Source organism: Drosophila bipectinata, chromosome 2R, assembly GCF_030179905.1.
Source record: "Drosophila bipectinata strain 14024-0381.07 chromosome 2R, DbipHiC1v2, whole genome shotgun sequence".
Lineage (NCBI taxonomy): Eukaryota > Metazoa > Arthropoda > Insecta > Diptera > Drosophilidae > Drosophila > Drosophila bipectinata.
In genome coordinates, this window is record NC_091737.1 from 5,714,381 (window position 1) to 5,740,994 (window position 26,614).

At 37.3% G+C, this 26,614-nt stretch overlaps 3 protein-coding genes across 6 annotated transcripts; 2 read left to right on the forward strand and 1 right to left on the reverse strand.

Annotated features, from left to right (window-relative positions):
* Positions 1–2,258: 2,258 nt before the first annotated feature.
* On the forward strand, positions 2,259–14,967 carry scaf (scarface). Its single transcript, XM_017248633.2, has 7 exons — positions 2,259–2,331; positions 3,997–4,342; positions 6,277–6,450; positions 12,711–13,471; positions 13,546–13,698; positions 13,757–14,025; positions 14,091–14,967. Exons 2-7 carry the CDS (start codon positions 4,022–4,024, stop codon positions 14,381–14,383), a joined length of 1,971 nt encoding a protein of 656 aa, XP_017104122.2. The 5' UTR covers positions 2,259–2,331; positions 3,997–4,021; the 3' UTR covers positions 14,384–14,967.
* Positions 14,968–19,253: 4,286 nt separating this feature from the next.
* Cndp2 (Cytosolic non-specific dipeptidase 2) lies at positions 19,254–21,667 on the reverse strand. The gene is made up of 6 exons (XM_017248615.3): positions 21,466–21,667; positions 20,259–21,027; positions 20,132–20,199; positions 19,810–20,074; positions 19,499–19,750; positions 19,254–19,436 (listed from the first exon to the last, which is right to left on the reverse strand). The coding sequence occupies exons 1-6, from the start codon at positions 21,501–21,503 to the stop codon at positions 19,392–19,394; spliced, it is 1,437 nt and encodes a 478-aa protein (XP_017104104.1). The 5' UTR covers positions 21,504–21,667; the 3' UTR covers positions 19,254–19,391.
* A 381-nt stretch (positions 21,668–22,048) lies between these two features.
* vlc (disks large-associated protein 2) lies at positions 22,049–25,872 on the forward strand. 4 transcript variants are annotated; one of them, XM_017248612.3, is made up of 7 exons: positions 22,085–22,226; positions 22,313–22,629; positions 23,087–23,167; positions 23,314–24,530; positions 24,583–24,679; positions 24,738–24,892; positions 24,947–25,872. In XM_017248612.3, exons 3-7 carry the CDS (start codon positions 23,098–23,100, stop codon positions 25,247–25,249), a joined length of 1,842 nt encoding a protein of 613 aa, XP_017104101.1. In that variant the 5' UTR covers positions 22,085–22,226; positions 22,313–22,629; positions 23,087–23,097; the 3' UTR covers positions 25,250–25,872. The 4 variants fall into 4 exon arrangements, with proteins under 4 accessions (XP_043066305.1, XP_017104102.3, XP_017104101.1 ...); XM_017248613.3 differs by lacking the exon at positions 22,313–22,629 and having other exon boundaries at positions 22,066–22,226; XM_070278066.1 differs by lacking the exon at positions 23,087–23,167.
* Positions 25,873–26,614: the final 742 nt, after the last annotated feature.

The following is a 26,614-nucleotide window of genomic DNA, read 5'->3' on the forward strand; positions in this document are numbered from 1 at the left end:
GTCCACCCCAATATGGACATTTGTTATTAGTTATTCATAAAAATTTTCTGCCGAAAATGTGGTATTTGTCGGTTAAGATCATTTTGAAAGGGATCGGAGATGTCTCCTGTATTGCATTGCACATATTTGACCAGAAATTTAATAACCTCTGCAAGGGTATACAAATATTTAATTCATAAAAAAATACCAACAGTGCTCGTTTCACAGGTACCAATTGTTATCATTTTTGAAAACGTCATTGTTACTATTGCATTTAAAAAATAATTGGCATTAAAGGGAGTTCGCTACAAAAAATATACTCGCAATATATATATATGTCGGTCGAAAAGTAGCCTTGGCGCTTGTAACAAAAATTCAGTCTTTTCCACACCCCAATCAATACAGACGGCGGCAAAATACAATTTTTATACCTGGTACTCGTAGAGTACAAGCACTAACCATTCATCTTATGCTGAGCATCAAAAGGGTATATTGTAGTCGTGTAAATAGATGTAACATAAAGAAAGAAGCATCTCCGACCCCATAAAGTATATATATTTTTTATCAGCATCATCAGCCGAGTCAATAATGCCATATTTGTCTGTCCGTCCGTCCGTTTGAACACGTGGATTTCAGAGACTATAAGAGATAGTAGATTACTTGAACATGCAGTTAAAGTTTTTTTTAAATATTGCCACGCCCCCTACCGCTCCACAAATCGCGAATTTCTGTTGCCCCAGTACAGGAAGATTTTGTCAATAAATTTTTAGAGGAGCTAAAGACTTTTTAGTCTACATCGGTAGTATGGCCATATGTTTGTTGTTGTTGTTTTTCCCAAGCGCAAGTATATGCAACCAAAATTTGCTTAGAATCCATACCTTTAAAGTTTAAATTATAATAGTTAGTTAACCATAACTGAGTTACGTAGGCCGTGTAATTCCGTTGACCACTTTTTTTGATACACGGTACTCGTAGAGTACAAGTGTGAATGTAACTAACAAAGAAAAGGAATCATCTCGGACGCCATAAAGTATATTATATGTATATCCTTGAACAGCATTAACAGTTAATTCGATTCAGCCATGTCCTTCTGTCTGTATTAACGATTCCTTAGTCTACTTGATAAAAGCTAAAGGTGTCTAAGAAGTCTGGAGATTAATGGCATCTATCTGCTTCTTTATGTAAGGTATCCGCCACAAGGGCAACTCCAAGCTCGCGATGCATATCAATGTTATGATTAATGTGTACGATTCCGATCCTTTAATTTCCCATTCAAATCGCTTTGAAAACCTGTAATATTGATTCCAATGTTGCAAATTTTGCACAATATTCACTTTGGCCTCGTTTAAAATAGGCTTACCAATGCAGTTATGTAATTTTGTTTGTTATTTATTTATTTAGTTTTCAGAGATATCACCTGAGATGGAAGAAACTTTTGGACAATCTCGGACAATCATTTTATTAAGATATAGTCCGATAAATTGAGTTACCAAATTTGTGCAACAACGTTTCGTTATGTTAGCTTATCCTCGTCAATTGTTCATATTGAGTGTTGTGGTTTTTCTCAGTAATTCAGTATGTGCATTGTTTAAACTTTAAGCAGTACCGCAACGCCCTAAACTTAGATTGTCAAAATATACAAACAAATTAAATGATCATTTAAAATAATATTATGTGAAATTTGTAAGCTAAAGGAGCTTAAGAAGTCAGAAAATCAGAAATGTAACATATGTATACAAAAATATTGCACATATACATATGTAAAACTTAACTTTTCAGTTCAGTTTGATTTAATAAAAAATTGTGATGCAGTATAAGTTATTTGTGTTTCCTCTAAAGGCCTCAATTAGTAGGTTTCCGCATTCATGACTTTAAACCAAAAACATAAAATTTCCATTTTGTGAAATAGAATGCCACTAAGCTATTTGCCCAGTCCAATTTCAAACTGAGAACTTGAAACTAAAATCAATTAGTAAGAACACCAAAAATATCCCAAAGCCATACTAATAAAATGTAAAGCCCATGGAATTCCCAAGCCAAAAGCTGACGAATAAAATCTTAGGTGTTTCTCTTCTCACAGATTCCTCTCCTGTGAGACAAGCGATCTTCTGCAGCGTCTCAGCCGAATCGAAAGTGAGCTAGAGAAGAGAGCACCTGGCTTGGACTCACCTGGCTTTGACTCACCTGAGATGCTGCCGCTGCGACCTGAGCTGCGCAGCAACCGCAACAGGTCGCGGCAGCTTTGCTGAGTAGATATAAAAGCGACGATCACGGTTAAATATTCAATCAAATTCACAATCAAATCAAGTTGTTCGTTCGCGCTCGCGCTCGGGAGATTTTCGTTATATTAATGTAAGAATAAGACTATGAGTCGGGGTCTATTGTCCGTGTGCCAAAATACTTGTCTTTTCCGGTCGGCGGTTACGTGAATATCACAAGGACATCTGTAAAATTAAAACTTGATCTCCGACGGATTTCACCCATCCACTGATGCTGCAATGCCTAAGGCCCAATTGGGCTGTAGGCTAATAGTAGGCAGGCCCAGTCGTAGCCTTTTGTGGTTGGAAATTAAATTCATTTGCGGTTGAGTGATTGATGGATAGTTTCATTAATTCTCGTCAACAGCTATTTCGGATTGCTTTGGATCCAACTATTCCATTGCAGGCCAAAATTTATTTTCTAGGGATCCGATTTAAGCATTTTCTTGTTTTGTACTGTTGCAAAATTCAGCAAGTGAAGATTTTATTTGAAATATGGTGTATGCAACAAAAATATAAAGATACATGTAGAAAAATGAAAAAAATTAAAGCAAAAAATAGAGAAAAATTGTAGAAGAATACTTGCGGACCCAGCGATGTCCTTTGTAAGAAATTTAGAAATTGTCCTTTCCATAAAAATAATACCATAATTTTTTAATTGACATTATTGTTTATTTTTTTGGTATTTTGTGTTTTTCTAATGTTTTGTCATTTTTATTAGCCATAAAAATAGTAAAAACAAAAAGCTTAAAACTATTGACCCTTCGTATTTTGGTTAATTGCCCGTTTTTGACCACCTCTACTCTATACCCATTATTATTAGTAGAAAGTGTGTCAACGGAAAGCCTCAAGAAAAACAAAAAATTATTTAAGACGCATACATTCTAAGCTCATGAAATAGAAAGTAGAAATTTACAAAAATTTCTAATTTGCCAAGCAAAATTAATAGTCGCTCACGCTGTCAAAAAATATTTTATGCAAATTTTCTATGGGTAAAACACAGCAATTTGATTTTTTCTATACACAAAAAGTAGTAAGGTATTCATTTTTATTTTTGGCTATGGATTGGAGCGGCTTGCTGCTATTCATCTATTTTTAGCATTGAGTCACTCAGAACGAATCCAGCATTTCAGCTTAATAAGATATTTTCTTGCTGGCCAGATTTTTATAATGGCAAAGTTCTTCTTAACATTTTTGTTGAGTGGGTTCAGTTTTCTGTACCCGTATTCCGAAACGCAAAAATTTAAGAGCAATACATTGGGGCTGTTTTGATTGATTTTTTAGATTTAAATAATTTAATTTCTGCACCAAGAAGCTTTATTTGAGTTGAACGGCACAAGAAACAATTTAATTGTGAAAAAACCCCAAAAACTTTAGAGACTATAATTCTTTTGAAGCTCCCGGATATTAATATATTCAAATGTGGAATATTTGCTTGCCTTAGTAGCAACTGATCTTAACAACTTTTTCGACCCGCTTATCGTGTGGGAATAATGGGACAAAAACAGTTTTTAAAACGGTTGGATATCCCCATCAAAACTACAATTAATAAGTACTCATAATAAATGAGCACAAAAAACAATATTTTTATACACTATATATGTACATATGTATATATTTATGCATTTATTTATTTTTCAACTCAAGATTGGCAAAGAACTCAAGATTTTTTTTCAACTCAAATAATTTTTCGAATAAATCAATAGAGTGTAGTTATCTCTTGCTTATCTCTACACTTCTCTCATTTTTTATCTTTCAGTATTCAACATTCCAACAATACTAAAATGGCATGGTACCGACAGCAGCCTACTATACTGCTAGTATTATGTGTTCTGGCCCTCGGCAGCTGCGACTACCAGGAAAATATGTTTCTCAATGGGCAATACCAAACCGGTGTAAGGGAAATCCGGGAAACGCAGTTTTCGGTGAACCCCACGTCGAACGTCTTCCTCAATCATGCTATTATTAGCCGACAAGCATCGCCATTTCAAGGTCCTACCTATTTGCCCCCCAAGGAGTACTTGAAGTGCGCCCAGGGCCAGCAGTGTGTTCGCCAGGAACAGTGCTCGAACGGCTTCTTCAGCCAGCAAGTTCTTAGGATCCAAGTAAGTGTCATTCTTAGTACTTTGATTTAGGGAAACTTTGTGGTCTATTAATATCTTTGAGGAATACATAGTCTTTTGCATAACGCTCTTTTTTGTGGGTTTTACCCGTGGGGGATAAACCAAATTAAGCTTAAACAGGCGCATTACGAGCAATTCCCCAATCAGATCCGTCTACCAGTCGGGTTACAGAGCCAAAGCCCTATACCCAAAAAATGGAAAGCCATCTGTAGCAATAAAGCGAGATATATTGCCATGGTGGTTTTGCTTGATTAGTCCGCCTGATCTGCTTTTCGGTGGTTGTTGTGTTTGTGATCCACAGAGTTGTTTGCACAGTTACCGTTATTTTCCGGTTTGTCATTACCGAAGTTCGGAATACCAGCCCCACATACGTGCAGACCAGACAGCCAGTAATTTCGTAATCGCCCAAAATGGAATAAAAAACGAAGTTCATGTTTCATTGCCCCTCGCCAAGTTCGCTCTTCTTTATGTAAATCAACGAAAGGAAATTTATTTAAATTAACATAAAAGGCGATGCTACTATTTCTTTCCACTGATCTACCAATAAATAAATGAGCCCTGATATAATTATAATAAATAAACTCTGTTCGGGGCAGATCCTATAGCGTCTTAATGAACTAATACAATAAAAATAAAAGTATAAATAAAATATTAAATAAAAGGCCTATATAAATGTTTTATATATAAAACTAAAAATCAGTATATTTGATTTTTAAAGAAATTGCCATTATTTTTGTTTGGTTGAAAATCCCTCTAATAAGCCCGAAACTGTTCATGTGGTTGAGGTGAATTATTTTAAAATTAGGGTTAATCCATAATGATTGAAAAATTTTTTTGCAGTCGAATTAGACGATTGCAACAGACGCATGTGATGTTTCCCCTTTAATAATAGTTTATTAGTCAAAAAACGGTAGAAGGTCATTGACTTCCACAATTAAAAATTATATTAATAATCATTTAGACCTGTCTGGTCTGTTCTTAACATTGTTCATTTCTGCAGAAACTGATACCCTCTGTTATAGGGTCTAATAGTTTCACACTGACATGTTTAGATTTTTAGGTAAATTTACTCAATATTAGAATAGTAAATAGTTGTCCAAAATCCGCAAAGATTCCATTCTTTAAATATAAGAAGCAGTACCCTAAAATGAATGATCACAATGCTGTCAAGCAACACTGGAAATGGTTTTGACGATCATCTACGAAATTGGTACTCTATAAGTATATCCGGGCTATTTTATACCCATTTAGCATGATCAGATGAGGTTCAAGACAATATTCTCATCCGTCAAGGCCAGACTTGAGAACCATCCAAACACATTCAAATGTGTTTTCGATTCTTGCTCTTCTCTTTTAGAAGCCATAAAACCATACATAAATAAGAAGGACGGGACAGTTTAATTTGTAATACTCATGGTCTGACTAATGTATAGAGTGCCAGTTTTCAGTGTGAGCAGGTTATTTATTGCCTTTAGCAATAGCTGTCTGTGGCAGCACTTCATTAGATTCTTATGCATTTCAAGACGATTCCGCCTTTGGCTTCTGTTGCACCTCTTGATCTCTGGCCTCAGACTGGCAAAGTTATTAATTTTCAATTGTTCACTTGCTAAATGCCAGCTGACCAACAGGCACTATTTGCCAAGCGAAAAAAAAATTTTGTAAGATCTTAGCGAAGGTCCAAAGGCGCGATGGCGGCAAAGTTCAATCCAACTGCAACTGCTGTGGGTATCTGACTGGTCACTTTTTAGCACATCATTTATGCAAGCACTTTGGCTGCACTTTGATGAACTTTTGGCCATGACGCCAGAAACCATTGACCATGCAATTAGACATTGACGCGTTAATATATAGTTGGCGACATCGCGATGTTTTTGCCTTTCTGACACAAGTTAACATCATTTTCATTTTCTTCTTAGAACTGCGAACCGGAAACCGACATCTGTTGTTCTTACCGGCCTCCATCAACAACTACCACAACAACAACCACAGCCCTACCGTTCGCGTCCTGTGCTTTAGATTCGGACTGTGTGGCCCCGGAGAATTGTCGCAGCGGCGAAATCACTGCCATTAATTACGTTAAGAAGCAAGGGGTAAGTCCTTGAGATACCTTGAGATAACCAATGGCCGATAGTATAGCTAATGGCCATCAAATAGCACTGGCGCCGTGACTTGGGCAATTCAGAGTGGAAAAGATCGCAGCATGGCTAAACATCATTAGTACGCAGGGTTTCCCCATGAAATCGACGATGGTAGTGTAATACTCATCGCAAAGTAGCAACATAAAGTCAGCCTGACGTTGTACAAATGACGAGACAATCGCCTAAACAAAGCGACCTCAACAGAGTCGACTTTGGTAGCCCAAATCAGACTCGACGGCAACTGTTGCCATGAATTTCACAAGCTCCGGCCGAATATGAAGAAACCCTCTTGAAAACAAATACACCATCTTAGCAGCCAACGAAGCACCAAAAGCTTATTAGCACACAATTACTCACAATCCACCAAATGGCAAATTGTTCTCCAGCAATCGCGGATGGAGCATTGTAAATCGTGTGAGCTCTATTCGCAGCTTTCCGAATGGGCGAACTGTGTACTGCTGCAATTTTCATAGCATGTACCATAAACCATTAGTAATGACATTGTCATAGGACTCGAAACACTCACTTGCCATAAATGCTTATTTGGCGGGTTATGGTACTTCGTTCTCGATAGTCAAGACATTCGACTATAATAGTTCTTACGTATAGTACTTTGTTATGGCGTTAGTGCGAAAATATGTGTCCCCTAACCCTATTTTAATGTTTTTGTATTATATTTAATTATACCAAAGTCTATGTAGAGTTTCAAATTTTTTTCTCTAAGTGGTCCCATTTTAATTTACCATTTTTGTTATTAAACGTTTGTATATATCTATATATACATATAATTGTTTTAATCTTTGTATATAGTTTAAATTTTGACTGAAGTTTGTATATAATTGTCTGAATCTTCATTTTACCTCTATAGTTAGTATGAAAACAAGACATTCGGTTTCGGTGAGCATTTTCCGGTTTCCTTTATTTCATTATTTATATTAGTCTCCTTGTCGACACTCTTTGGTAGGATTCGATACCAAAATGGAAGTCTCCACATGCGTGGTAGAACGGGCGGCAACGAAGGCAGGTGGTGCGACTAAGAGATATCTCAGATTTTTACCAGACATGCGCAATTGCATAATTTGTTTACATGCAACGGCCAACCAAACGGGTCAGTTGCGTTCGACGTTGCTGATGCTGCATGCAACGCCTAAAAAAGTAAGAGCAGCAAGTGAAATATGTGGCACCACAACATCTGCAGGTCGAATTAAAGCGGTTACTTCTGCAATACCAGTTACATGATGACCGCATGCCCTTGTGCGAGTGAAAAGAGTCAATTGAGCTGTTTGTAGTTCACCCAAACTACTAAATTTTGATTATAATTGATATAACTGTTAAAGATTATAATAATTCATTTAAATTAGACCACTTTAAATACAAGTTTTTTGGGAGGGACTTCTTTTTAATTCCATTAAGCTTAAGTAGCTTGGTGTTAATTAAAAGTGGCATGCACAATGCAATTGAGGCAGTTGTAAACTCTTAAATGTGTCCTCTAATTCATTTTCTCTCAGTAAATGAAATATAAAAAAGTAACGTCTGTGCTAGTGACTACTGCAACAAAGTTTTCTTTCCCTCGAACTAGTCTGGTGTATTTATCGATACTGCAGAAATCCATTTGCATTAAAAAAAAAGTTAACTAAAAGTAAATCATCTTTGGTGTTAGAACATGAATTTTACAACCTAAATTATGTGAAGTTTGAAAATGTCACGAACCTTTAGATCAAATTTATTCCAGTCCGGTTATTTGGTTACAATGCGAAAGCTAAAAGTCTCAAACCGTAACCCATCAGAGAAGTTTGCTGAGTTAAACAGAGCATATCGGCCGCCTCCATGGTTATTATATCGTGATAAACCTGAGAGGTGAACCCAAGGTCTAGGTCAAGCTCATGGACAGTAAGAGTGGGAAGGGTGCAGTCGTTGACTGAGCTTAAAAGTGGTTCGTTCCATGGTCGGTTGTGCAGATTTGCTCTGTAGTTTGGCTTCCCTTGTCTTAATGTGTATTTTATGATCATTATCATTTTTATTATTTTATTGATTTTGACTGCCGTGAAGCTTTCATTGCGATCGGAATATGGTGTGTGATGAATTTGAAATCGATTAAATGCGTGTTATTGCGCCCTATAAGCTCAGAGCATCTTCACATTAATTTTTGTCTTGTGTAAGACTATGCCCATTTGTTGCATCTAGCTTGGTCGTAAATAAATGGTTTTAAAAACTGGCTCCTGTCACTGATGCATCGCAAGTAGCATAAACAAAAGACTTAAGCGCCAAACTTATGTCACAATTGCTGGCTGGCAGGTCAACCATAAGCTAACCACCTCAGGGCCGGTACTGACTTTAAGAAGCAACAACTTCATGCTACTCAGATCAGCGGGGTTTGTTTCTGAATAGCTCCAGCTCAAGATAGCACCCCGCATAACAACCAAATAAAAAATTGCTCAATTTATAGGCATATAAATTTTGGCTCTTCTGTCTGCAAAATAAAAAGACTGGAGAATTTAGTGTTGTACTATGACGCATTAATGTGGCCGTAAAAATAATTTCATGTTTGGTCCATAACATTTATGTCGTAAATTCCACTGTCAAAAACCGCATCAGTGCGTAACCTTTTCCTAAGCCAGCCGCATCAACCTATTGGTATATGTACATACTTGTGATCAAAGTGTATGTTATGACCTATTACCCACTTTATGTAGCCTCTGTAGCTACCTCCGCTGAACTTGGTAATGGCTCGAAAATATAATTTTTAAAAATGTATATGCGCGTATAGTAATTTCAACATTATTAACAAATTGCACCAGACAATCTATGAGACATTAATAAAAAAAACGATGAACAAGTTATCTTGTATGGCGAGCCACAACATTTATTAAAAGCATTTTTGAGTCTCCCCGCTGGTTGTTGATGGTGATTACATATTTTAGCTGTCGTTGGTACACAAGTAGCTTGTGGTTTTTGTTGGCAATATTATTATCTTGGGGTAAAATGATTGATCATAAGCTATGCAATGGCCAGCGGCAACACCGATAAGGTGGAAGAGATTGGTGAGGCAGGGGAGAAGATTCAGGTTACGCAGGGATTGTGCCTTCTCCTTCGGTCTTTTGTCATTGATCACAATTGTACTCCTTGTCCCGCACTGCTTACCCAACTAGTCACTCTTAATAGCATCGGTTATTTCATAAAATGCAATGTATGAAGCTTCCTAAAGAGATGCCTTTATAAATATAACGTGTGCATAAAATCTAATCACAGAAAATGACTACTTTCAGTAAGCGCTATTTTCATAATTCGTGATTATTCTTATATTGTGGTTATGTGTCTACGTTGTCCGGTCGAACTAAAAAAATAAGACTTTGAAAACTACACATATTTCATACCAAATTAATAATAGACGGAATTTCAACTTCTGGTGCTGATACTGGTATCATGATAGAAAACTATTAAAAACAAATTACTTTTCAGTCATTGGTTCACGAAGAAGTTAGAAGACATATTTCATACTAAATAAATAATGGACAGTTTCAATATAAGTTATTTTTTTTACAACTATTAAACCCATGGTTTTTTGCTGGTAAATATTTTACAAATAACCACAAATTACTTTTCAGCTATCGGTTGACAAAAAAGTTAGAAAAATATTTGTTATCAAATGAAAAACAGGCCGCATGTTTATTTATAAAATTTTTTTTTTTACGACTTCTGGTAACAAATCCATTACCATCATGTTTTTATACTGGATTCTAAAAATGGTACAAATTACTTCTCAGTGATTGGGTGAAGAAAAAGTTAGAAAACTATATACCTATATTTAATGCCAACATAAGTGTTTTTTTTACTTCTGGTGTTGGTACTGCTGGCTAGAAAACTATATTGTATAAGGGTCACTACAATAGATACAAAAGACTAAAATTTATAAATTTTTCGGTACTCTCTTTTAGATATTGGCAAAAGAAAAAATGATAAGACAGATAGTAACTGCCTTTTCATTTTTAGAATTACTTAGTTTTCTGTTATGCACAAGTTTTAATGGGTCTAAAATGGTAAATAAGATTCGACGACTAGACTATGCCTTCTACATAAATATGTTTGTTTAATGTAACATGTGGTCATGTGGGGACACAATTGTTTATATGAAATAAATAATTAAAGAAGCGATTTTGAGTTTTACTTTTAAAATTTAAGCCAATTATGCATATTTAAAATGTTTTAGTTTTTACACATTTACAGGAGAAGAAAAAGTAGTAAATGACCGAAAAACAGTAACGAATGTTCCATTACTTACCACCTTAGGAATGGCTCAAAAGTTTGGATCTGTACAATAAGCCCGAACCCAAGGCCGTGTCGACCGAAAATGTAGCTCGCCACCCCCTAATATTCCGTTAAATTCATTTGTGGGCGACAGAGTTGATGATTATCTTTATAATTGCGTAAGCGGGCAGCTCTTCAAACTTGTTTAATAGAGCCTGAAACATTTTTTTCCTGTTTTTAAATATGTAAATAACTTATCCCATAAAATCTTTTTCGCTACTTGATATAATCGCCATGCCTAAATCTATTTTTATATATTTAAAACGGATAGGAATCTTCGCCTAAGCTAATAAAACCTGTTAATGGCGAGAAAAATTCAACAAAAATCACTCTTATCTTTAAACTGTTAGCTCTTACCTTATCTCTTATCGTAAAATCTTGTTTTTTAGTTTTTTAGTCGCCTTTTTTGGAACGCGATACATTTGAACTGAACTGTTTATAAATTAAAAATAATAATAAATTTTATTTTAAAGTTTAATCCCAAATATTCATATACATGTACGTGAGTCGCTTAATATTTTAACAGCAAATAGGTAAACACTTAGTCACTGTTAGAAATTATTTTTATTCGCCGTAATGTGCTAAATTTTATGGTGAATATCATTTCCGTGGGTGCAGTGCAGCCAACTTTGCTAACACCCCCACGTTTCTTGACAGTTTCAATGAAAAAAGTCTCGTCCAAGTCTCGTCTCCCATCTGTACACATCTGCGATCTCACTTTGACTTTGCATTAGAGGTCTGCATGGATACATTCTTATTGCCTCAGCCATAGAATACATCCGAATGGAATAGAATGAATGAGTGGAAGAGACACAACGAATTGAGTGAGAGGGAGTGAGAGAGTAAGAGAGCATTGTAACTCATGGGCATTCTCTTGCTTTGAAACAGAGTGAGTTGGGGTGGGAAGTAAAAAGAGTGTTTTTGGAATGAGGAATGCAGCCGAATGTCTCGAATGGTTTTTAACACACTCTATGCATTCATTTATTTTCTTCTGTTGCGCAAAACGCTTCTTAAATACTTCTTTAATAATGAGGGAATTGACCGAAAGGTGAATTATGATAGTGTTTTTTTACTTTGGTTTTTAACTGTTATTATTATTTTCTTAGTGTTTATTGTTTAGTTTTTCCAAATTAAATTATTTTGCGAATTTTTTTAGCGGCAAAATTGTGCTGGAAAATAATTTATCAATAAATATTGAAAATATTTTTACATTTATATAAGTAAAATATGTAAAATAAAATATACAGCATAATAATGAATATTTCTGGAAAAAAAATCAATGACTTAATTCACTTTTGAATTATTTGATTATCATCGTCTAAAAAAACAGGCAAATATGCATAGTTGTATCGTACATTCTAGAATGCATTCGAAACAATTCGAATGCGAACTGTAACTCTAACTCATTCAATTCGGTTTTCATCCCTCAAATGTTGTGCGAGTGAGACCTACACAGTCGCACTCACTCATTCATTAATTTTCGTCTTAGCATTCTATCTCACTCAATTCATTTTCAACGTTGTGCATTTGAATGTCGCTTTTTAGCTATTCATGCAGACCTCTACTTTGCATCCATATCCCCCGAATGTACCGGAGGAAAAACGGGGGAATATTTTATGGAGTCCGCCTTCGGTGTGTCACTCTAAATCATGAAGCTGCGCTTTATTTGCTTACCATTCAAGGCAAGCACTGAATCCATGACAGACAGAGATGGCCACATTAACGACCAGGTAGCACCACATATTAACCAGAAAAAATTGTTAGGTTCAGCGGTCGGCCCTATAATATGTTAATACACTTACTTGCACCTTTACTTGCCCGGTGTGTTTCCATCCACGTTCAATCAGGGCCGAAAACCTACTCTTCTAATATCTGGCAGTAATAATAGTAATTCTTATATCTTGTAGCCCAACCGCTGCTACGAACCCGATGTTTGCTGCCGCATGCCATCGACTACACTGACAGAGGAGGGGTATATTTTTAACTTGCCGGAGAAGACCTTTCCGCTACCCACCAACCCAACAGTTCCCGCTGTTCGCACCACCCAGACTGCGCGTCTCCCGCTGCCCACCATTACGACACCTGCCCCCCGGCCAACCAACAAATACCTACCGCCTGAGACAACTCGGCGCCCCGCCTACCAACCCCTGCAGACCACTCTGCGTTCTGTTTATCAGCCACCTCCCACAACCGCCCGCGCTGTGACGCAGCCTCCACGCCCCCAACCAACGCAAGTCCAGCCTTTGCCAACCCGCCGCCCCATCAACGGGTACCTTCCTCCAGTTTCGGTCAACGAAATTCCACATCGTGAAAAACCAGACTATGAACAGGATCGTGTGCCCCAGCCGTCGAATGAGAAGCCAATATATCGCGGAGAGGACCAGCTGTCGCCTCAAATCTTTCCAACTCCTCAAACGCCAAATACTCCAAAACACTTCGCTAAATGCGCCTCGGCTCTAGTCTGCACCTCCGAAAATTACTGTAATGCCATTGGGGTACTTTCCGATACTCCAATCGAGCTAACACCAATGGAAGCTGCATTCCGTGTTCCTTTAACTGACTGCCTTCAGATAGAGACGGGAACGCCTGGCAAGTGCTGCCGGGACCCGAATTACGTTGACCCTTGGCCGGTGAATTTGGCTGGCGTGTGCGCCACAAGAAACAAGCGGTAGGATAACATTTACCTTAGGTTTACATTTTAAATTTAGGTTTAATTTTTTTTTTTTTTTGTTGCTTTTGCAGAACAAAACCTACGGGAGTCAAGGATTTAGATGCCAACTTCGCCGAAATCCCGTGGCAAGCTATGATTCTTCGCGAATCTAGCAAGACATTGCTTTGTGGCGGCGCAATAATAGGCGACGAATTTGTGCTGACCTCTGCTAATTGCGTCAACGGGTGAGCGATTAGGATTAACGTCATTAGTTCTGTGGGATCTAATAATACCTCTTTTCAGAATCCCAGTAAATGATATTCGCATCAAAGCCGGTGAGTGGGAACTGGGTAGCACAAACGAGCCATTACCATTCCAGTTGACTGGTGCCAAAAGCATAGATGTGCACCCATCGTACGACCCCTCCAGCAACGCTAATGATTTGGCTATTATCCGACTCGAGAAGCGCCTGGAGTTCGCAACCCACATTCAACCTATATGCATTAGCGACGAGGACCCTCAGGTATCTGAGCAATGTGTCACCTCCGGATGGGGCAAACAGGCACTATCAAGTAAGTAACCCCCAACAATCCCACAAACCACAATCATCCTCACACAAACCTTTTTCCTCCGACAGTCCATGAGGAGGGCGCCATCATGCATGTGACAGACACCACGGCGCAGGGTCGCAGTGACTGTGGTGCTGATGCAAGCAGTGTGTGCAGCGCCACAAAGTTTGACGCATGCCAATTTGACGTGGGCAGCGCCCTCGCCTGCGGCAGCGGATCTAATGTCAGACTAAAGGGTATTTTTGCGGGCGAGAGCTCTTGCGGGGATGGGCAGACTGTACGATTTGCTAAGCCCGACATAAAGTGGATTAACACGGCTTTTGCCGACCGCAATAAGCCTCTGCTGCTAAAGCGTTTTTAAGATAAAAGGGGTAAAAGTGAGAAGAAAGGGGTGATGAAAAATCGGAGTAGTTTCGTTATACCTTGTGAAATTCGTCCATCATTGCGGTTCTGCAATTCTTAGTCCCACAGTCTGCCATGCCCACACTATAGATATTTATTCACACAACGAACAAAAAAACCTGAGCAGATATACGAACCTTAAATTTCCATGAAATATATCTTGTTTCAGCATTCACACTAAAAATAATATGACAAGAATGAAATTCCGGAAATACATAGTATGATAGTTTGAATTCAACAGAAATTATTATTAATTTTTAAAGAACTAATGCGGGATGAATACTAAAAAATGAACTATAAGCTTATTAATTTTTTGATTATACAAGGAAATTGAGATTATATTATTGTAGTTGTACCGATAAAATTACCACCTTATAAACACACTATCATTTCTCAACTGCAGCATCTACACATATTTTTACTTTTATTTAAAGATATTCCTATATCGTAAATCGTGTATATGCTTTTATGTTAAAAATGTTGTCTAAATTTAGTCTATAATTTAATTCTTAAATAAATAAAAATTACTTAGAATTATAAAAATGTTTTAACTTACTTTGAGTTGTCTGCAGAACTGAAGTCATTGCCAAATAGATGAATTATCCATAAAAGTAGATAATGAATAACCTGGAACACGATATATAACTTTCCAATTGAAGAGTTATCACTGTGGACGGCAAACCACGGGTTACGAACCGCATGCTAGAATTAAAAATTTTCTGTGTGCGTTTGTTGACTAATGAAAGGTAATGAAATGAAAGGTATTGTTGCCTTATTCCATTTTTATCTAAACATTTTTCCCACTGAAAAAATGTCTGGTGCGACATTTTCCAAAAAAATATGAAAAAATAATGTTTGTTTTTATTTTTATTTTTATTTTATTTTTTTTTTAAACCTGTGTTCTCCATTTTTTTGAAATTTTTACAATTAACGTAATAGTGAGAAAAAAAATATATGTGTATTTACATATACATATGTATGTACAACATATATTTACAATATGTATTTACATATTTTTTGAAAGTGACTGTAACGAAATTTATGTTATAATGAAATTCTCAAAGGCATCGGAAAACTCTATTCGATATTTCCCCTTTACATATATACTTTCCTTTCTTTCTTAAAACTAAAATCAACTAAAAAAAAATATTCCAGCCAGTTTTTGAATCATTATAAATTAAATGAAATTGTAAACTGAAAATAAACGGAAAGGTAACATCGGGCGACCCTTGAAGCTAAGATTGGATATAAATCAAAAATATCGGAAATAGTTAAGCAATTTATTAGAATACAAAATAAAAAAAAGTCCCAAGCTTCTATCTTTAAAAATAATAAATTTGGTATTTTTCTTAAATACCAAATTCGGATCATTCAGTCATATGGTAGCTATAAAATGTAGACGGTCGACCCTAATGAAATTTGGTAGGTCCAATCAATTGGCATTATTCCGATTTTTCAGTAATATGGCAGCTACAATAGGATTAGTTCGGTTATAGAAAATAGAATCCATAAAAATCCCAAATCTCCAAGTCTAAAAACATCAAAGTTATGGCATTTCCGATCAATCAGTTATATGGCCGCTATAGGATATAGTCGGCCGCTCCCGGCCGTTCTAATTATATACGGCGTGCTAAGAAAAGTAGAAGGTGTGCATTATTTTAAAGTCGAAAGCTTTAAAACAAATTCTTTATTCTACAAAAAAAACAGTTAAAAGCAAAATCTTTATGGGGCAAAATAATACGACAACATTTTATATGGATCAGCCGACTATATTCACCAACTTTATCCAACTTTCAAGTTTTTTAAAATAGAAGGTTGGAACTTTCTACAGATTCTATTTTTTGGGCTATTAATCCGACCTATCAAATTTCATATATCCTATATTTATATACAATATAACATTAATATTTCATTCATATCATATTTTTATACCCTTGCAGAGGGTATTATAATTTTGGTCAAAAGTGTGCAACGCAGTGAAGGAGACATCTCCGACCCTATAAAGTATATATATTCTTGATCAGGATCACCTCCTGAGTTGATATGAGCATGTCCGTCTGTCCGTCTGTCCGTCTGTCCGTCTGTCTGTCCGTCTGTCTGTCTGTTTCTACGCGAACTAGTCTCTCAGTTTTAAAGCTATCGTCTTGAAACTTTGCACACACCCTTCGTTCCTTTGCACGCAGTATATAAGTCGGAACGGCCCGGATCGGCCGACTATATCCTATAGCTGCCATATAACTGATTGATCGGAAATGGTATAACTTTGGTGTTTTTAGAGTTAGAGAGTTCAAATCTGACATGTGAGCTATTTTTGGCAAAACATTACGTCATGCCAAATTTCATAAGGATCGGCCGACTATATCCTATAGCTGCCATATAACTGAACGATCGGAAATGACCCAACTTTCGTGTTTTTGAAGATAGAAAGCTAAAACTGAATACAGATTATATTTTTGGCCAGTTGATCCAACCTACCAAATTTCATTAGGATCGGCCGACTATATCCTATAGCTGCCATATAACTGAACGATCGGAAATGGTATTTGGTAGAAATATCAACTTTCGTATTTTTGAAGATAGAAGTTTGGGACTTTTTTTAGATTTTGTATTGAAATAAATTGGATTATATATTCCTATTCCCATAAGGATCGGCCAACTATATCCGATGTTTGCGATATATATCCGGTTTTAACTGCAAGGGTATATAAACTTCGGCTCCGCCCGAAGTTAGCTTTCCTTTCTTGTTTGAATTAAAAACAACACAGACGTGTCTTGTGACAGATGATACCATATAACAAACATACCATAATAGATCCCTTAAAAATTTTAAATTATTTTTGCATATTGAGATACCGAGCTTTCGAAGAGGTTTAATAATGATCAACATACATATGCTGTAATAAAGTTCCTTCAAGTTTCTGCTACCTACACCCAGTGCCGCCAATTTTGATTTTTTCTTGTCACAACTGGCTTTTTATGAAGGCTAACTGCGGAAATCATTTGTGAGTTGCGGGAATTGTCAACAGCGGGAATTCTGACTTTTTTAGAAATTCAGTTGGCTTTTTCGGGATTTTTTTTTGTGTTATCAACAGGGACCGTAATTATACATGTATAATTGTATCATGATTTTAAGTTTTTAATGATTTTTAAAATCACATAATAATCATTTAATAAAAAAAATAAAAATCAGAAATAATCATAACAAGAAAGGAAAGCTAACTTCGGGCACGTAGTTGATATACCCTTGCAGTAAAAACCGGATATATATCGCAAACATCGGATATAGTTGTCCGATCCTTATGAGAATATCATAATAAAACCAATTAATTACAATAAAAAATTAAAAAAAAACAAGAACGGAAAGCAAACTTCGGGCGGAGGCGAAGTTGATACACCCTTGCAGTTAAAACCGGATATATATCGCAAAAATCGGATATAGTTGGCCGATCCTTATGATAATATCATAATATAACCAAGCTTTTATCTTCAAGAACACCAAAGTTGGTATTTCTACCAAAAACCATTTGCGATCGTTCAGTTGTATGGCAGCTATAAGATATAGTCGGCCGATCGTTAAGAAATTTAGTAGGTCGGGTTGTCTAACCAAAAACAGAATCTTTACTAAGTTCCAGCTTTCTATCTTCAAAAACACGAAAGTTGGGTCATTTCCGATCGTTCAGTTATATAGGATATAGTCGGCCGATCGTAACAAAATTTAGCCCGCCCTATTGTTTTGCCAAAAATAGCTCTGATGTAATTTGAACTCCTTAACTGCAACGGTATAAAAGAAAGCCCAGCTTCTATCTTCAAAATACAAAAGTTTGTATTTTTCGACCAAAAACCATTTTGGATCGTTCAGTTATATGGCAGCTATAAGATATAGTCGGCCGATCGTTATGAAATTTTGTAGGTCGAGTTAGCCATTTCAAAAACACGAAAGTTGGGACATTTGCGATCGTTCAGTTATATGGCAGCTAAAGGATACATTCCGCCTCTCCTTACGAAAATTTAGCATGTATTATTTTTCCAAAAATAGCTCTCATGTAAAATTTGAACTCTCTAACTCTAAAAACCCTGAAGTTATTCCATTTCCGATCAATCAGTTATATAGCAGCTGTAGGATATAGTCGGCCGATCGTTCCGACTTATATACTGCTTGCAAAGGAAAGAAGTTTCAGGCAAAGTTCAAGTTGAGAGACTAGTTTGCGTAGAAACAGACAGACGGACATGCTTATATCAACTCAGGGGGTGATCCTGATCAAGAATATATATACTTTATAGGGTCGGAGAAGTCTCCTTCACTGCGCTGCACACTTTTGACCAAAATTATAATACCCTCTGCAAGGGTATAAAAATAGCATATTCGGCAAGGATTCGCTTGAGGATTACACATTTGGACAATTTCCACTTTAAAAACAAGTCTCTTTGAAAGCTCGGTTCAGAAACTCAATTTAAATTTTAAAAAAATGATATTCAAAGGTTATAGAACCTTTATATTCAATATTCCCAACGTTTAGTGGTACGGAAGGCTGTTAGTGAAAAAATCATGGTACTAATGATAGCTGTATATATTGTCTAATGAGATATGAAATCATGATCCGAGTGATATTTTTGAGCGAAAAAAAATCAAAAATAATGATTATTCATGATTTTTATTTTTCGCTCAGAGAATAATGATTATTTTAATAATTTTTGTTAGTTTTTTTCCTGTAAAAAAACGGCTTTTTTTGTTGGTAAAAACTTTGCAGCATTGCCTACACCAGACCTTCCATGCTTCCTGCTTTAAACCAGAAACCGCAATTATTATTTACAATCGTCTCTTTATCCAATTCGTATTGAAAAATATCTCTTTTTTTACTCAGGGAATGGTATTTTAATAGCTAATTCATATAAAAGTGTAAAATATTATAAGTGCACTATTGTGATGTGTTATCGGGCCCGGTATGCTTATGTTTATTACTTTATGATTATAGTTTTCCAACTTCGTGTAAATAGGCCCCAAGCAATTTGGTCTGAAATATATAAAAGTACCATGATTACTGGTTACCAACCCGAATGTTTTTGGAAAACTCACTCCTTCAATATAGTTGTAAATATCAATTTTCTCGTTTTGAGAATGAGCCCCGTCGTCACAAGCTCCCACTGGTACAAGGATTACATTTTTTCCAGTAGCTTCCTGCAGTGTTAGAGTTACGGGAATGGAACCGCCCTCCCTAGTCATATCCGGCTCCACTTTGAATACATGCTTGATGGCCCTCTTTGCGGCTTCATAATGGGGGTGGTTCGGATCTTCAGTCCATGGCTTGCCAGCCGAAAGCATTACAACCTTAATAAATTACAAATATCTTTAAATCTTTTTAAATTAACTATATTAACATATCATACCTTCATGCTGTTTGGAGATCCACGCTCGGTCCATTTCTCATTTAGGTATTTAACGACACATTCCTCAATATGATTCGGGTCCTGATCAGGCACCAAACGAATAGAAAACTTTCCAATGACCTTCTTTGGAATAACCGTTTTGGCACCTGGCTCATAAAAAGCACCTTCGATTCCATGGACAGACAGGCTGGGATACCGCCATCTGGCCTGAAGTAACCTGATTTTGTCGCCATTATGTGGTAGCTTATCAACGCCAATATCTTTCCTAGGGAGATTACGATTATAAATTAATAGCGATGACAAGAAGATAAGATTAACTTACTTGTATTCAGCCACTTCAAAGTCTATGTTTTCATATATGGATTGTTCGTTTTTAAGCTGAGGTGCCACCTTAAAAAATATAAAATATTCTTTAGATTTATAAATATGTTTTTTGTTATAATTCATACATCTCGATTTACTCCAGGAATTAAAATGTTGGTGTCCTTGTCAACAAGAATACTAAGCAAGTAGCATAAATCCGGCATAGCCTCGTGGACAGTACCTCCAAAAACTCCGCTGTGAAGATCCTTAGAAGAGCACTCTACTTCTATTTGAAAGTAGGCTAATCCACGTAGACCATAAGTCAAGCAAGGGCGTTTTTTACCCAGCCAGTAGTTGTCGGAAATACAAACGTAATCAACGTTAGCAAGAAAATCGTTCTTACGCTGCATTAATAAATCATCAAGGCCCTCGCTACCACTCTCTTCCATGCCTTCAAACACAAACTTTATGTTAAGTGGGAGGGGAATGTTAAGCTTTTGGTAGGCTTCGATGGCATGAATCCAGCATAGAACAGGTCCCTTATCATCAGATGCGCCGCGACCAAACAATTTGCCATCGATTTCGGTGAGTTCGAAAGGATTGGTATTCCAGCCATCCTCTTTTAAGGCAGGCTGCACATCTAAATGTCCATAGACAAGGACAGTCTTTTTGGAAGCATCTTTTCCCAGGGTTCCCAGCAGTACCTTCGGCAGAGGGATTACTTGACCACTCGGCAATGTCTGTTTGCCAACATCAGCCAATTCAATTTCGGTCCCTAGTGCCTTCAGCTTCTCTGCAGTCCAGTCGACCATCTGATCAATTTCGCCGCGCTTATCCGGCCATGCTGAAACTGACTGTATTCCACAGGCTGTTTTCAACGCATCTATGTAATCGCCTTTTTTAGTTTCCACAAAACTGAAATGGCAATTGCGGTTATTACTACTAAGATAAGTGTGAAAGCGATATGCAGGAACCGCAGGTGCTGTTATCTGCCTAAATTTACACAACTCATTCATTTATTCACACAAAGAAAGCGATAAAGCTGCCGAACTCTATCTACCAGATGATAAAATGCAAATCACCCACTTTAATCTATTTGTGGAGATGTACATACATTCTCTGTGCTGTCTGTTCTGGGTGTTGGCGCTTCCGTGTGGAAAATCTCTTCGCTCTAAATGGGTGCATGTAGTGCCAGATTGTACTTGGCAAGACTGCTATCCCTATAGTGCTTATCACTAGCCCCTATCACACTTTTCCATATTCAGCGAACACAAGAAACGCCCAGGAGAAAGTTTACATATTTATGTACATATGTTTATACATACGGTTAATTCTTAGCAATCGTGCACTTACGCGAAGAGTTGTTGGAGTTCAGTGGGAAGCTCTGCCATCTTTGAAGTTTGCTTTGAAGCCGAAAAAAGCTAGTCGCACAATATTTCACACAACTATATTCTCAGTAAGCGATTGCGCGCGCTTAAATATAAAACCTTGTGCCGATAAGAGGGGGAAGGTGGTCTGGTGGTGGAAGCAGTGTGACCTGCCTTGGGTGCACCAGATTGCCAGGTGGCTTAGTTACCGTTGCCTGACTTGGAAAATGTTTTTAGGTTGCCACATCTGTGCACTACCAGTGTAAATTTTGAATGTTTGAGAAAAAATAATTTAGAAACAGAAAATTAGGAATGTTATCCAAATAAAAATACTAAAAGTAAAAGTTTTCGGCCGAATCGTCGGAAGAAAATCCCGGGATTATCCAGACCTATTCAGAAAATACATCCATGAAAGTGAAGAAAGAAATTAGATTCAATATCAATTCACTTTTTATAAAAAAAATAACAAAATTACAGAATCAAAGCTCTTTTTACACATTCGAAGCACTTTTTTAAGATCTTTTTTTTAGTGTGACCAAAAAATATAAATACTTAATGTAAAAAAAACGAGTCTTCAACTATCGATGACAAATCAAAAAAAAAACCTTATTGAACGGGAAAATAGCTATGCCAACATCGCCATTCGAAGTGTCTTTAAATCGTCTTTGCTGTTTTTGCAATTAAAAAATAAAAGGCAGAAGGTCTTGACTTGCTCCCTTGCGCTTGGAGTTCAGTCTGCATCAGCCCGTAAGGCCATTATTTTTATATACCAGAAACTCAATCATGAGGGCTGATTCACTCATGCACGCTGTGTACTGGCTGACACATTCCAGATAGCTGAAACTGTCATGTTTTCTTCTGCACCCTCCTAACTTCTGTGCTCCACCGGATTATAAATAGTATTCCGTGCCTGTCTGTACCTGTGAGTGCCACTCCGATTAAGTTTGTGTTACTTCTCGCCGACGTTGATGTCGGGCCAGCCAGGCGCAGTTTCGTGCACGCGTGTGTGTGCTGCGAAGACTTGGAAAAAGCAGGGCACATCAAATCGGCAAGACAACGGCGAATCGTCAGCAAAGCGGAACTCGAAAGGTGGACGACAAAGCCGTTAGCTTAGCTCTTGTCTTCTGAGCCACTATTGCGGACAAGCATGGTAGTAACAATTTTCTGTCTAACTCCCTGCACATATTTCCTATATTTTGAAAATAACAGCAAATAGCGTTCGTCTGAACCCGTCGTAGACATCGGTGCGGCGATGCCCAAATCGAGTGATCGCTGGGCCAGCTGTCTTGGCAACCAGTCTGCAATCGCATTACTGATTTGCATAAATGGGGATTAATTAGCCACCGCCCACATTGGTCATACCGATCTCTTCTCCAAAAGCTCGATATTATCGACATCGAACATTTTAACTTAAATTGTGGCAGCTTGAGTCAGAGGGTGGGATAACAATGTGAAAACCAAAATAGTGGTAAATCTGTAGTGGATATCGCGGTTGCAACTTCCGAAAGTCAGCAATCAGTTTTCTGTTTCTCTCAGCTTTTTGTTTCATTTAAAAACAGCTAAATTAGTCGAAGAGTGATTGAAACTGAAATACTTTCATCCCACAGACAAAGTTCTCATGGATCGCAGCTTGGACTCCATTGGCAGCTGTTCACTTGATGTAGACGCGGACTCGTCTGACATATCAGGTACATGAGCAATCGCGAAGCTTGCCTTAACCTGGTTTTTGTTGCCACCCTCGTTTCTTTTTCGATTCTTTGGCTTTTTTTTTGTGGTCGACTTGTTGGTTTTTGAAAAATTTTTGGGCTCTTATCCATGTTTGTTCATATTGCAGATACCAGTGGCAGCCTTAATTTTCCAACACCGATCTCTGTAAGGGACATAACTGAAGAGTTTACTAACAACCTAAAGGAACGCTGTACTCCACGATTGCCGCAGCAACCGCAACATACGTACTCGGCGCTTCTGGATCCTAGGGCAGGCGTGGTGCGCATGGTGCTGTCTCCAGCAACGGTGGAATCCGGCAGTGGTTCAAATGCCGCAAGCGTCAATGTTGCCGGAGTGTGTGCCAACAACTCGCTTGAAGCCGTTACTGCCTCTGATGAGAAAAAGCCGAGTTATCTCAATCTGGCGTGTTCTGTTAATGGTTACTCCAACCTTACCACCTACGACTCGAAGATCCGTCAGGATATTAACAAATCGCGGGAGGTTTCACCTATCCGCCCATCTACCAGTAGTTTGCAATATTGCAAACGGAATTCTTCTCTAACGGCACCAGTTTTGCACAGCATGCCGCTTATAAAACTACCGTCTCCGACTTCCCAATATTCCGCAACTGGCAGCAACAAGAATAGCAACGGAAACGGCATTGAGCATGGAACTCGTTCTGGACATCCCAATGGTAATGAAGGTGCCCACTGTGAAGCCCCAAAAAGCTTTATTAAACAGCGAGTGGAACGACTTTACGGGCCAGGAGCATTGGCCCAAGGATTTTATAGCCCTAAAAAATCCGGTCATTTTTCTTCACAGTCTGCGACGCGAATAGCTAACCAAAAGCTTGAAATTGAGTCTTCGCAGGACTCTGAACTTGCTCGAAAATTTAAACAGCTTTCCCCCAGCAAGGATTATGGAGAATTCCGAAAAAAACTTCCCAACAATTGCTCGCAGTCTGGCACAGTGCGATCGACTGAATCGTCTGATTCTTATGAACAAAATGTCGATGTGGAATTGCCTGTATTTAGGCATCTAAGTTACGAGTTTAGATCACAGTTGCCAACGGTATCGCCTAAAAGAGCAACCCATCGATCCATCTCTGCTCTTAAGTTGCAGCCTGCAAATGAATCTCCAGAGATTGCTACACAGGAAGATGTGGTGGATCACGAACCCTTGAAACCAGTGCAAATGATTTCAGAGGAATATGATAGCACAACAAAAATTATCCTTCCGACTTCCAGTAAGGATGGAAATTACTTTCTTAAAATACTCAAGGATGAGCAAGCTCGCCTTTTAGCGCTGGCCGCCCTCGCAGAAAAATACTTAGATGCTTTGGTTGTAAGTAATACAAACTGATGTTTAATATATCTAATAATAATTATTGTTGCAGAATAATCCCGATATATCAGAGGATACTTTCGGGCTTCTCCGATCCGCGTCGGGAAAAGCCCGTCTTTTAGTATCACAGAAAATGAAGCAGTTTGAGGGTAAGAGTAATTATAATAGTTTTATTCAAATTATATTGAGTTATTATCACTTTCTCAGGTCTATGTCACAATAACCTAAATCGCTCGCCCGAAGACGAATTTCCAACGACAGTGGACGACTTACAGGGCTTCTGGGACATGGTTTATTTGCAAGTTACTCATGTGGATAATATATTTGCCGGTATCGAGCAGCTGAAGGCTAATGATTGGAAGGTTCGATTCTATAAATCATTGTGATAAAGTCATGCAATAAATATTCCCTTACAGAGTACTATTCAATCGCAAATGAAGGAAACCCCAATAAAAAAGATCAAATCCGCAAAACCAGGAGCTTTGAAAACGAAAAATGCTGCAACGAGTAATACGATAACTGGATCAAAATTGGCACCAGCGAATACGGCAGCAGCATTGAAGCGCGAGGCCCAAAGACAGCAGCTGCTGGAAATGAAACGTCAGCGCCGAGAGGCAATGGCCGCGGCGGCCAAATTAACGGAAACCGTTTCTGATGCCGCAATTGAACTTTCAGATACAATAGGTGATAGCTCTAGTAAGATCAAGAACATCAGCTAAACAATGCTCATTGGGAAAAGAAAGCGTGCTCTCTAGATGTAAATGTATGTTATTTTAACTCGCAAGCATGAACCACAGATATATAACCGTAAATGAAAAGAAAAAAAGCTTAGAAATTCTTAGTTGAATTAACTCTTTACTAGTCCCAAATAAAATGCACTTGGTGGAGCTTCACAATACTTCAAATTTGAGTCACAAATTTTGAAGAACACCGGCGGACAAAAAAATCTTGAAGCATACGATATTCGTCATTAACAGCAACTCGCTACCAAATGTTCATAAATGTTGCCTTATATTCGAAAAATTTAATGTTGCCAGTAAATAATTACACATTGGAGCACTCTTATTGGAAATTGTTTAAATTTTTGTGATCGAATTTATAAAAGACATTTATTCATGTGTAACAATTTAAGGTTAACAAAAATTTAAAATCAATATTTTCAAATTTTTTTATACTCATTTTTTTTAAATACCGAATATAAATTTAGAAGGAAAATATACAATTGTCTCGTGCAGTAAATGCATTGAGGTGGAACATAATTTTGTTGAATCTACATCGGAAATTAACAAGTCTCACTCATCAAATGTGTAATGTTTTCTAATAAAATTTTTTAATCACTTGATGCTACGCTGCTTTTTTTAACAAGCATTAGTTGGGAAATTATCGAATTATCAATTTTTAGAAATTAAATTATCAGTTTTAAGCACCAATATCTTCGAGTTCTGGTTACGTTGCAAACCATTTATTCCCCTTGTAAAAAAATAATATGGAAGACTACGTTTATTTAGCTATTAGCTTCATTTAGCTATTTTCCAAAAGTGACATTTGATGGTTAAATGGTAAGTTTATAATTATTGGTAATGATAATTACAGTTATTAATATTAATCTCTATTAATTTATGTATTATTAAAAGTAAATCTTACTATCTGTCACTATTCAGCTGTTTTAGTAATTCTACTCCGAAATCCAATTCCGGCTTTTCGGGATTCAAGCTAAATCTGAAGTGTCGTGTTCTTACCAATAGGAGTAATTATTGTTTTACCCGGTACTCGTAGAGTATATATACAAGGGTATATTGTATTGTATATTGTGTGAATATATGTAACATAGAGAAGGAATCATCTCCAATCCATAAAGTAAATATATTCTTGATCAGCATCAGCAGCCGAGTCGCCATTCAGTGGTGAGGGAATATAAACGGCCGCCAAAAGTTAATTTGCCTTTCTTGTTTAACGTTTCTTGTAACCCCAAGGAAATGTAAGAAAGTTGCACCTCATTAAATTATGAATTTTGGCTATCCTGGTTTACCAGGGTTATTCAAAATTCAATGGAATCCAACAGCTCGATATGTTCACATTGACTT